This window comes from Haplochromis burtoni, unplaced genomic scaffold (assembly GCF_018398535.1).
Source record: "Haplochromis burtoni strain Fernald_Lab_line unplaced genomic scaffold, NCSU_Asbu1 Contig_4, whole genome shotgun sequence".
In the NCBI taxonomy this organism is placed as follows: Eukaryota; Metazoa; Chordata; class Actinopteri; order Cichliformes; family Cichlidae; genus Haplochromis; species Haplochromis burtoni.
In genome coordinates, this window is record NW_024582365.1 from 2180814 (window position 1) to 2194043 (window position 13230).

Sequence of the window (13230 nt, forward strand, 5' to 3'; positions counted from 1 at the left end):
ATGCGGCGAGTGCTACGCTGTGGGCTCTTGCTGAATGAAGCTAGGACAGCCACTGATGTTTCTTCATTAGTGACAGTTTTCTTGCGTCCACATTTTGGCAAATCCAACACTGAACCAGTTTCACGAAACTTAGCACGCAGTTTGCTAATTGTAGCATGGGAGATGGGTGGTCTTGTAGGGTGTCTTGCATTGAAATGACCCGGTTACTGCGTTCACCAGATATCAACACAATTTCGATCCGCTCCTCACGTGTTAACCTCTTCGACATGTCAATGGCTGTGAACAAAGAGAAACTTGTAAATAACTCATGAAAGAATAAAGTTACATTGAAACTAAACACACCATTGTTTTTCTTGTGACATTACCAATAAGTTTGATGTGTCACATGGCCCTCTTCCTACTGAAAAAACAAAAGTTGTATCCAAAATGGCCAACTTCTAAATGGCCACCACCCATCTTGAGGAGTTTGCCCCCTCACATATACTAACGTGCCACAAACAGGACTTTAATATCACCAACCATTCCCATTTTATTACGGTGTATATGTATGTATCCATATAAATGGCCCACCCTGTAGAATGCATTTGCCCGTTTTAGCTTGCAGTTATTTATACTTTACATTTAAAATGAACCTTTGCTTTCTCGGTATTGTTTCAAACGCATTTTCTCTTGCTGTTAGTTCTCTTATAGCTTACATTATGGATTATAAGTATGTCATTTTCCAACTTTTACGAATGCTTGATTGAAAACAAGGACTGCTATGAGTTATCAATAAGCAACGTCAGTCTTAATTCCACGGTGTCATTGACTTCCGATTTTCTCCTGTTAAATTAAAAGCATAAAAAGCGCATTAACGTATGGAATTGTACTTTTAATTTGTTTTTATTCAAAATAAAGTAACCTAAAACATACCCCTGGCATATATACACCAGTTATTAATTCTTTAAATCTTTAGAGGTAACAGCTTAATTATTATATACATTTATTTTGAGGGTAAAATATTTTAACATCCGGTATACGTCTTGTGACTTCCGCATAGCTTGACAGAGGTGGACGTCAGCGCCGTGCTGGTTGTTCTAGACCGTTCAGCTCAGTTGCTGTTTCTGCAAGCCAGGGACCTAGCATATAGCTCGTCGTTGCTAGCAGCCGTTACGTTTCTTTCGAAGAAGAAACCCCAAGTAGCAAACAAAAGCTTCGCAGAACCGTGTCCGCAATAAAATGAGGATGCGGATACATTTTAGTTTTGCGCTTGTTTGTTTGTTAGCCCTATATATCCGTTCATTCTCGGCGTTCTATCTTCCGGGTTTAGCCCCAGTGAGTTTTTGTGATGAAGAATCCAAAGCTGGTGAAGACTGCCAGGTATGGTTGATTCCTACGACTCAAATTGTTATGTAACGTAGTAAATGTGATGATGAATTGGTATTTAGCGTTTTCTATATCAGTCTCCTAATCTTACCTACTCATGCTAGTTGGACAGCCCTCTCCTAGGCCTCGGCTATTGCCTGGAACAGGAGCGTAGGCAAATATTCTGGCGCATTGTTAATTGTTTTTTTTTTTTTATTTGCGCTGACTGCTAGTGCCAACTAAATAAAATTCTTTCTGTCTGGAATTACTGTTTTCACCAGTCTAGCATGAGACTTAGCACAATCGGGCTGGTTCAATTACTGAATGATAACCTGACGATGTCCAGTTGCGATGAAATAAAAGCCGTTATACACCTGAATTACAGGAAGTACCTGAACGTTTGACCCTCTTAGTCAGAGGGGGCTGGTGGCTCTGTTATGCATTTACAGGCATTTTACAAGCGCAATTTCGGGCAACTAGTGTGTTAAGGAAGGGTGAGTGTAAATCAATACATACATGTACGGTTTGAACGCCTTCAACTTGTAGTTTTGTTAGAATAACAGTGCCAATATCCATAGGGATTACAAGGCTTCGGGTATTACTGAATGGAAAAACTTTATAGAAGATTGACGTCCTCCAGTAGAGACCAGATTCTTTTACAATCAATAATAAGTGGCTTTTCACCTGTTCTGACACCGTGTATTGGTCCAACACATTACATTAAGACAGTTTTTTTTTCTCCCACAAATGCTGTCATGTACCACAAATTGGTACATATTTATTAAAAACCATGCATGTATTAACTGCCTAACTCTTCAGCACTCATAACAAGGACTTTGGTTGTTTTTTGCTCACAAATTGGCTTGTAAGGCAGCTTTGTTAAATTTAAATAAAGAAAAGGAATTAAAGAAGGGTGGCTATGGATTCCTACTCTGCATATCAGAGTATCCTTGGTCTAGAAACTGGACTCTGAGTTCTCCTCGATGCATCAGTTGGTGTGTGTGGCATAGGCATAGATTAAGTGCGTATGGTGCATGTGTATGATTGGATGAATGAGACTTGTTATAGAAAGCGCTTTGAGTGCTCAAATTCAGTAGAAAGGTGCTATAGAATTACCAATCCACAAGTGTTTCTTTCTTCTTCTTTTGTTAACAGACAGATATTCAGCTGTTTGTCAATCGCCTAGACTCAGTGGAATCAGTTCTGCCTTATGAGTATGACGTGTAAGTAGCATTTAATGTGTTTTTTTTCTCTTAATTGCATTTGACTGGCCTTTTTTGTCTCATTGTGATCCTTTCTATATGTGTGACAATCTGAAACTTCGTTAAAGGTTTGACTTTTGCAAAGATGCCAAAGAATTAAGGCCTTCTGAGAACCTTGGACAGGTACTGTTTGGTGAACGAATTGAGTCTTCACCATACAAGGTGGGTGTTATCAGGAACAGTGTGAATTAACTCTTGTTTGTTTACTATATCCTGTTGATGTAACATGACTCTGATCTTCTTTTTTTTTCCTCCCCAGTTTAAATTTAATGAAGGTTTTAAATGCAAGCTGGTGTGCTCCACAAAAAACTACAAGCAAGGAAATAAGGATGATATAGCTAAACTGGACTTTATTAAAATGGGAATGCAGCTGAACTATCAGCACCACTGGTTAGTAGTAGTACCACACTGTAGTACCACACTTTCTTTTTTGTGAATGCTTTGTGTTTTGCAGTACTTGTTTGTACAATGGATGAAAATGTTAATAAACTGTATGCATCAAGGTTGAAGTTAACCCCATTTTTTTCTTTCTTTCTTTTTTTTTTTCTTTTTCAGGATCATTGACAACATGCCAGTTACTTGGTGCTATGATGTGGAAGATGGTCAGAAGTACTGCAATCCAGGTTTCCCCATTGGCTGCCTTGTTGCAGGAGATGGCAGGGCTAAGGATGCATGTGTGATCAATGTGAGTTTCTGGCTTTAAATAATTGTGATGTGGATACAGAACATATCACTGGACAAAAACAAGAAGGAATGTAAATTATGGTTATTATCAGTAAAGGAATGTAAGCAAAGGTGTGACAGAACATTTATAATGTAACACACACAACACCCAGTCTATCTTACCTTCTGTCAATCAGCCACTTCATTGATTTGAGCTTCACTTAGACTTACCGGCAACACGAATGGGCGGTAAGGTGCTCATTTTGACAGCAAGTATTGATTTAGTTTTAGTCATAGACTTTTGACTAAAAATTTATTTTGTTTTTGTCATTCTTTTAGTTTGAGTCTAGTTTTAGTTGGTTAAATATCATAAGATTATAATAGACTAAATCTAAAATTGATTCATTTGACTAAATTATAAAGTTTAAGTTTGTGTTTTTACTGGTGAGTTGCACCACATGGTTTACAAAATGTCTTGTTTTCCTTGACATTGAATGCAACATGTGTCCATATGTCTACACTTCTCCTAAGTGTTGCCATTTTGTTGCATTTTCATGAGAAACATTGAGCAGTTGTAGCAGTTGAGTAGTTGTACTACTACTATTTTGTTTTTGTGTCAATACATTTCAACATAGTTTTTGTCCTTGTGCTTTAGTTTTTATGTAGTTATTGTGTTGTTTTAATCAGGAAACAAAAAAAAGCCGCTGACAAAAGACAAAAGGGACTCAGTGGTGTGTAAAGATGCTGTTCTGGTTGACTGAATATTTAAGTAAGAAAAGACTTGTTTCACTCAGCACTTATCAGAGAAGTTGTCTTGACCTTTATTCACCTTCCACAAAAGAAGACTAACCAGCTCTGTTTGATTAGCAGGACTTGTAACAGAGAGAAAGAATGACATCCTATGAGTATTAGGTTAGGTATTGTTATTTGGCACCAGTTTACATGTCAAAGTATCCTTAGGCAAGATACTGAACCCTAAGTTGCTTGCGTCCATTGCAGTGTGTATGTGTGTAAATTAGTGCTGTCAGGGTTAATCTTGTTAAAATGACATTAATGCGGCAAATCTCCGTTAGCGAGTTACCGCGGATCACTCCAGGGTTTGTATGGGTGCTTGAAATCCTTGAATTCTAATGTTGTCTTTTCAAGGTTTGAAAAGTGCTTGAATTTCAGATGCGGCGCTTAAAAGTACTTGAAAGTGTAACTGTATTTTATTCACCACAAACAACTATCTGATTGAATAGTTTTCTTATCAGATAGAGAAATGAAATGAGTCGCAAAATGTAAAAGCAAAATTTCCCCGCCTGGGCTGCCTTGCGTCTCTGTCTGTTTCAACGTGTAACCCCGCCCCTCCCTTGGCCAGTCGGGGATGAGTGCGCTAACATACTGTAGGTTGCTGTTTTAATGTGTTTGATGGAAAACGACAAGAGCGGAGTTTGCGCTCTCCAGTCGCATGATAGGTGAGTCCTAGTAAATAATTTTCCAGTACGTGTACGTTACACATGCTATTTTTTAAAAAAATGATTATTATTTTGCTAGCTATCAAACTCGCTGTAGAAATGATTTAAATACACTGAGTGTGATGCAGTATGGCAGCACTATTATGGAAAATGCTGTGAACTTAGCTAACATTACTTAGCAGTGATATTAGTTAATTTACTCAAGTGAAAGCTTTAAACATTAGCCTGATACATAACTAGCCAACTTAAGGCTTTCTGATTAACCCTCTGGGGTTGATGGACCCAGAATCTCCATTTCAACTTGGGTCGAACTTGCGGACTTCAAACTATATACCAGTTTTTAAATTGTGTTGATAGGCCACGTAAAACCGATGTTTTTTGTTTTTAATAAAACAGTGGCGTTTACTCTGGGAAGAAACGGTAAAAACTGTGTTTTCTAAGGAGAGCGCAAGCAAACACGCTTTGCTTGTGAGTGAAAAAAGAAAAAACACTCCGTCCCTATTGGTGGAAAAATGTACCATGTCGACCAATCAAAAAAATTATATGGCAACATGTGGCATCTGGTTGTTTGGGAAGAGGGGGAAGTTTTAGGAGTGAGCGAAGGAGAGAGAGAGTTTTGATACATGAGAAATTTGTGAGGTTTACCGTGTTTGGAGTCTCAAGTTAGTGTGTTGTCTTGTGTAGTTAGTGTGTAGTGTAGTCATTGTTTTGTGTGTCAGTTCTACTAGTGAATGTCACAGTTGCTGCAAAAAAGCCACCAAAGGCAGATTGCAGTGTAAACGCTGAGTGACACACCTGCTGTCAGACCTGCAGGATTTATCCCTGTGCTGTTCTCATCTGTGTTATAGTGACACAAACTTTTTTTGGAGCTGCATAAATAATTTGTGTGCCTTCTTATTTGATGCAGAACAACTGATTGTTCTGTAAATAGTTTTAAATGGTTATATAAAAAACGTCTGAGCCTTGGCTGCATTTTTAGGTAAATAGTACCATATAACTTTGTTGTTTGCAAAACTTGTGTGTATTTTTAAAAATGTACAATTTTTATTTGCATTTCAAGTTATGAAAATCATTCGTTAAACGTGTGTGGTTTTTACAGTCAAAAATATCACTTTCTACTTGTATTTTAAATTTTGTCTGAATTTATATAAATTGTGCTGATGCAGTTTGTCAAAATGAGAAAATAACAGATTGGGAAGATAAACAGTTTTTAAAGGTGAAATATAGAGGCCAAATCACAAGTAGTCAAAAACGGCCAATTATACCCTGGACACCAGCTTTTTTGAGTATTTGAAATAATGGTAATATGAGGGACCGATCCATATGGTCACAAAGAATAGCCACTTGTTTCTGTGCTACCAAAGTTCCCCGGCTTTCATTCAAAATGTGTTTATCGTCAGCACCTACACATTAAACTACTTAAACATTATAAATGTCTTCAAGCTCACACTGAGGCCTGTGGGGCACAATCAGCCACTGAGACAGTACACACATTTATGTGTATTTGCATATGAATATTTCATACTTTAAGGCTGCCTGTTTATTTAAGGGAGATACAAAATGCATTGGGATTGTACATAATAATATCACAGATGATAAATTCAATAGATTTTAAGTAGATGCTTGTGCATTCTTAAAGTCTTATGTTGAATTATGTGATGTGCTGGAAAAGCTTGAAAAGGGACCTTGAAGGTTTATAAAAAGTGCTTGAATTTGACCCTGAAAAAGGCGTATGAACCCTGTCACTCCGTGCGTTCGTCTTTGTAATTGTTAATTTAAAAAAATTACATTTATATTTAATATTAATAAAAAATAATTAATTTGATACATTTGCAGTTATGATCATAATCATATTTATAATCCTATTTATTTCAGTCTGAGTTCAACAAGAAGAACACATTTTACGTCTTCAATCATGTGGACATCAAGATCAAGTACCACAGCGGCAAACAAGAGGGATGGACAGGAGCTCGACTGGTTGCTGCAACTCTGGAGCCAAAGAGGTAAAGCTGCGTTTGTAGTAGATGTGATGGCACCGAATTTTGAGCTAGTCTACATTGACGTTGCAGCTGAATGACAACAAAACCAACCACACTATGTCATGAATGACATTCAGTATTAATCTGACATGATGCTGTTTTGTTTTGTACACAACAGTATCAAACATACAGATGAGAAAAACCTAAATTGTGATGGAGGCAACCCAATGGAGGTCCCTGCAGAGTTTAATGGTGATGTGTCAATTATTTACACCTACGCTGTGACATTTGAGGTAGGCCTCCTAACTTTAATACTGATTACATGTAACTAATATATACAGATTTCTTTGCAACTATGAGTGGGGAAAAAAAGAAAACTAAAATTGTGATTTAATTTTCCCCCAACAGGAAGACAATACTATCAAATGGGCATCTAGGTGGGACTACATCCTGGTCTCCATGCCTCACACCAACATCCAGTGGTTTAGGTCTGAAGATGTGTTTTACATTGTTTACCCAAAAATATTTCTCTCAGACTCTCCTGCTCGTGATGCCTGTTTGCTAACGTGGGGTATATCTTGTTGTTTTTCCAGTATCATGAACTCCTTGGTCATTGTGCTGTTCCTGTCTGGAATGGTTGCCATGATCATGCTGAGAACTCTGCACAAGGACATTGCCAGATACAACCAGGTGGACCAGGTAAAGACACTAAAGTCTCTGTCTTATTGGTGCAGCATATATGTGAGCTGCAGTTGTTAGTATTAACCTCAAAGAGACCAGATGTTATTTTATTAGGTAATTTAACTATAATCAGTTCTTGTTTTAAAGTAAAAAGTAAACTATATTAAGTGAGAATGAAACTAAGGCAACAGCCTGCTCTAAGGAGCAGCCTTGTTTCTATCTTAGTGTCTGTGCGCTGTTGTGTATATTCTACTCCACAATTTTATTAGCATTTATTAGGTTACTTAATGGTTGTGGTTCTAGTTCATAATGAAATATTTACATTTTATCTAAAACATTTAAGTGACGAGCATTAGACTCTGAAATCTTATGGCTAGTAGTAACACGGTGCCTACAAATCATCTTCATCAAAGTTATATGGCTAATAATTAATTCTGAAATGTAAGATACCACTCAGTCTAATAAGATAAATCCAGAATTATAAATATTTTGTTACATTTCACAGGGAGACTTGATAAAGGTTCCATCGACCAAGGAAAAATCTACTCTATATGTAAGCTTGTCGAGATCTGTTTTAAACAAAACATTTAGGGTGCTGGGTGTGTGTCATTGCAGAAACATTCGACCAAAATATAAAATGTGGTGTGGGAACTGTACGTTAAAACTTCTATAAAATGCAGGTTTAAAGAAATAGGCAAATAATTTAGAATTTACTGCGCTTTTTTTCCTTCTACACCTCATTTTAAAGCTTTTGGTAAAAACCTTCTTAATCTTTACCTCTTTCACTTTTTTTTAGTATTTAGTAGTTGGTAAATCTTAAGCTTTTTATCATTTAAGTTCATTTAAATGAAGTATCAAATACCTAATTAATTGTATATTTTTGCATATTGACCTTCCCAGGAGGATGCACAGGAGGAATCTGGTTGGAAGCAGGTGCATGGGGATGTTTTCCGTCCCCCTAGGAAAGGGATGTTGCTGTCTGTTTTCCTTGGACAGGGAACGCAGATCTTCATCATGACTTTCATTACTCTCTGTAAGGACTATTTCACATTTCACCCTAAATATCCTTAACAAAGACCCCATCAACATATATTTACCTTTAAGCATCCAGCAATAATAATCATAACAAAGACTCTGTCAAGCCAAAGTTGGATTGTAGAGTCTAAAGTAATGGGGCAGCTGATAGAAGTGAAGTTTTCTGATACTTTTGCATTTCAATTACAATTGTGATTCTATGTATGGATGACTGCACTGATGAATGTTTGTTTACTGTAGTCCTCGCCTGTCTGGGTTTCCTGTCACCGGCCAACAGAGGGGCTCTCATGACTTGTGCAGTGGTACTCTGGGTTCTCCTGGGTACACCTGCTGGTTATGTGTCAGCACGTCTTTACAAAAGTAAGAGTCCAGTGATGACTTTCAATCGTTAGAGTCCATATATACAGGATAACAAAACTTTGTGATTCTTACCATGAAATTCTCATTCTTTTTTTCTTTTCTTTTCAGCTTTCGGAGGTGAAAAGTGGAAGACAAACGTATTGCTAACTGCACTCTTGTGCCCAGGGTATGTTTACTCTTATTTGTTTATCTGCTACTCATTAGTCTCAGTCGCACTTCAGCTCTGTCCTTGAGTGTTGCGGTTAATCTCCTTTTATTTACCTTGTGAACTGCTATTATTCCTCTCATGTGTATCTTTGTCCACTTCCCCTCCCTAGAATTGTATTTGCAGACTTCTTCTTGATGAATCTGATCCTATGGGGGGAGGGCTCCTCAGCTGCAATCCCCTTTGGTACTCTGGTTGCCATTTTGGCCCTGTGGTTTGGAATCTCTGTACCCCTCACCTTTGTTGGTGCCTACTTTGGATTCAAGAAACCAGTGAGTTAACCTGCTTAATTATTCTTATGCAATCAGTTAAAACTGATTGGTAACTAAATGTGTCAATTTGCTTCTGTGCAGGCAATTGAGCAACCAGTGCGAACAAACCAAATCCCCCGTCAAATACCTGAGCAGTCCTTCTTCACCAAACCCATCCCTGGCATAGTGATGGGTGGCATCCTCCCCTTTGGCTGCATCTTCATTCAGCTTTTCTTCATTCTCAACAGCATTTGGTACAAAAACAGGAATTCTCTCTGCGGATTTTGCTTTTGTGCCACAATTTTCCATATATCCAATAATATGTTGTGTTTGTTTCAGGTCTCATCAGATGTACTACATGTTTGGATTCCTGTTCCTGGTTTTCATCATTCTGCTCATCACCTGCTCTGAGGCAACAATTCTGCTCTGCTACTTCCACCTTTGTGCTGAGGTACCTGAATTTTGTGTGTCCCCCAGGTTCTGAATTTAGTTGACGTGTCATTATTACATTATTACTGAATTCTAACAAGTCATTCTTTGTCCTATGTGTTAAGGACTACCACTGGTGGTGGCGATCCTTCCTGACCAGCGGCTTTACAGCAGTCTATCTGTTTATCTATGCTGTACACTACTTCTTCTCAAAGCTGCAAATAATTGGAATGGCCAGTACTATACTCTACTTTGGATACACGATGATTATGGTCCTGATCTTCTTCCTCTTCACAGGTGAGGTCTTTACTTTTTGAAAATGAGCTCTTTTAGGAGCTACTGTTAGTATCTTGTTACCTTGGCATATAGATGATTTTAAAATAAAGGGCTCGCATAATGCTCCAAATACTATGGCCACTGAAGGGGAAAACAGTTGTGTTTACAATGCTTAACTGAGACTTGAAAAACGAACACAATGTCTTTACTTGGTTCATTAGATTCCTCTATGTCAGTGGCTTAATTACTTTAAGCACTTGCACCCTGTTAAAATGCTTTAGCTTAACTTGCAGAAATAGAGCCTTTTGTCATATCCAAATTGTAAGGAAAAACTACTACTGGCTGTAAAAGGCTGATAGGATATTGTTGTCATCTTCCCGGGCGGACAGTGTGGACACATGAATTTGTGAAGAGGATAACTCGGCTAGACGACATGGGATTTTATAATTCTATGGGTGCATCGACAATAAATCTTGGACTAATTTAAGTCTCAGTAACCTCAATACAAAGTCTTATCACACTGCAGCTCTCAGTCAGGGCTTAATTACAGAGAGAGTTTAGATACTGCTGCACATATGTTAATTGCACTGAACATCCTTTTTCTTAAAAAAAAAAAAAAAAGCTTATCTGATCTTTATTTCTGACGAATGAAAAAGCTCTGAGAGCTAATCGCACGTCTTTGGTGGAAAGAGGTGTGTCGTTTATGCATGCGAAGTTCAATGTTTGTTCTCTGGGTCAGAGATTACAATTTGCATCAGGTCACCTGTAAAAGGAGGATTCAACATCCTGTTCATATAATATTTATTCCAGGCAGCTGTACTACTACTGTGCAACCTTTGTTTACTTGTCATATATTGAGTGTCGGCTTCTTTGCTTTTATTGTTACTGGCTGTAGAGAAGCACAGTGTTAAATCCTGTTAAATAACAGTTATTTGCAATGGTCCAATCAGAATAATTTTATTTTTAGTCTCTCTGAAGTGTAATGAAAATCAGAGACTGGGAGGAGTCCCTCTTGGTCAGATCTAGTTTTGCAGATTTATTTGGGTCAGTTTTTGTCTCTATGGTTTTCCAGTTTGACAAGATGGAGCCCACTTTTCTCAGGGGGTTTCTTTTATTTTTGTTCTTTTGTTATGCAGATCAAGACCACATTCATGCATTGTCATGGATTGTGATACATTTGTCCACACTCACTGACCTTCTTTGTTAATATAGTTTTCTCTACTCTGGGCTTGTCTAGTTCTATTTAGGGTTTACACAATTTATGTACCGAACCCATGATCACACTGCTAAGATAAATAGAACATTTTTAAGACTTCACATAAAGATTGACGTATGTTGATATAGTAGTAACTCTTTGATGTCATCAAATTTTCTTGCGCTTTAACTGAAATCAGAGTAAGAGTGTGTGTAGAAAGAGGAACATATTAAATACTAGATAACCAGGAAATACACGCCTAGTCTGTTGGCTGTCTAAAGATATCCGGCTCGCCATGTGTCGAATGATGACATCGTTTTCTGGTGTTATACTGTCAGTCGGTCAGATAAAAGTAAGACTGCAGCTTTGCTTGTCACTGCAACACTGTTTGACAATGTTTTAAGGCAGAGCTGTAAGTCCCAAGGGGATAAGATGTCAAGATTATCACCAAGAAGTAATCCAAGGATTCAAGGGGAAAAACAGTTTCCCTCCTTGCTTCCAGTTTTGATCCAAATAATGCTAATCCCTACTATATCCCTTTTAAAAACTTTTTATCTTCTTGTCTGGCTTTCACCTCATCCCAACTTTGATCTCTGCTTAATTCGGGATTGGACTGCGTGGCCCTCATTGAGTAGTCAGATAGGACTTTTATACCCAGTTGATGTGGGATTTTTACCAGTCTGCCTTATCAGCATTTCAGAGCTCATGCAAATATGCTCTTTCGTTGACAAAATTAAGCACTGATGCTGGTTTTGCATTGGAAATTGCAGACCCAATACTGAAAATCTCGTATTTTCTACCTTTTAGTGGATGAAATTTGTTGGGCAGTGACACCAACTGGCTGTCTTGTATGCATTTTTGCATTTGCTAAAATCTTCTAAAAATATTGTTGTCTTTCACTGACTTTGTATTTTATTCATGATGAATGATGCAAGAATTGTAGTTATAGAGGCGGGTAACTATTTATTATTTATTATATTTAAGTTACTATTCCAATTGCACCATTGTCTACAGATGGTCTCTGTATAACACTTTGTTCATTCTAACCTGTCTTTTATTCTCAGGTACAATTGGCTTCTTCGCCTGCTTCTGGTTTGTAAATAAGATCTACAGCGTGGTCAAAGTGGACTGACTGAAGAACTCTGTGAAAGGACTAACTCCTAGATGCGACAGCACTGGCCTCCCCAATGCTGGTTTTGTGACAAAGGCCTGAGGTCTGATTCGACCTGAACTGAAAAACCATCACTTATCATAGAAAACCCCCCTGATGAGCAGAGCCCGTCCTCTTTTTGTGCTTTAAACCTCTGTTGCTATTTTCTTTTTAAAAATATATATAATTTCGCATTTACTGTTGACTTGTAATAATTTGAATGGCGCCTTGAAAATCAGCCTGGGTTCCAATGATCTAGCTGTCATAGTGAGCAATGTGTGTGTGGGAATGTTTTTACTTTAATTTTCTAAGGAAGGTAAAATGTTATGTATTTATCTGTTCTATTCCCTTACGGCTAAAATTCTTTCTTTTTTTTCTTTACCTGTACTTTAATGATTAAAAAAATGTGTGTACATATACTGTATAGAGAGTGAGGGAGAGAATGCAAGTTAAAGATTGTCACCATTATGGAACCTTCTTTGGGAGTTATATTTTTCTTTTCTTTCTTTTCTCTGGTTTGTTTTAAAAGTAAAAATATCAGCCTGTATTGTAGTTTAGAAATTATATAAAACACTCACAGTGCTATGATACATGTTCATCTTCTTGGAGTTTGAGTTTGTATAAATCAGAGGGTACTCTTGGTTACGACGCACATCTGTATCATAGAGCTATGTGCTGCAGTGTGTTGCATATTAGGCTCCCGATTTGTTTCTCAACAGTAGACATGGTCACCTAGTTAATCATAAAGTAGTCCATGACTTTACTGGTCAGGTGCATTATGCACTTTCGAGATGTACCTCTTTAGATTTTAATAGGTGGTTTGCTGAACTGTTAACTACATAAAAACACTGCTGCTTTTTGCTTCAAGCAGTGTGGCACCATCACCCAAGGTGATAACATTTTACAAATAAACGCAGTGAATTCCAAACCAAGGTCACGCTTT

General features: G+C 37.7%; 1 protein-coding gene across 2 annotated transcripts; it reads left to right on the forward strand.

The window, feature by feature from the left end:
- The first annotated feature begins 1017 nt into the window (after window positions 1-1017).
- Window positions 1018-13215, forward strand: LOC102312448 (transmembrane 9 superfamily member 2). 2 transcript variants are annotated; one of them, XM_005913218.3, is made up of 18 exons: window positions 1018-1359; window positions 2500-2567; window positions 2675-2768; window positions 2866-2996; window positions 3162-3291; window positions 6602-6729; window positions 6884-6998; window positions 7114-7193; window positions 7299-7404; window positions 7892-7939; window positions 8287-8419; window positions 8662-8781; window positions 8890-8947; window positions 9099-9258; window positions 9340-9491; window positions 9577-9688; window positions 9792-9963; window positions 12202-13215. In XM_005913218.3, exons 1-18 carry the CDS (start codon window positions 1219-1221, stop codon window positions 12267-12269), a joined length of 2016 nt encoding a protein of 671 aa, XP_005913280.1. In that variant the 5' UTR covers window positions 1018-1218; the 3' UTR covers window positions 12270-13215. The 2 variants fall into 2 exon arrangements, with proteins under 2 accessions (XP_005913280.1, XP_005913281.1); XM_005913219.3 differs by lacking the exon at window positions 7892-7939.
- The last annotated feature ends 15 nt before the right edge of the window (window positions 13216-13230 follow it).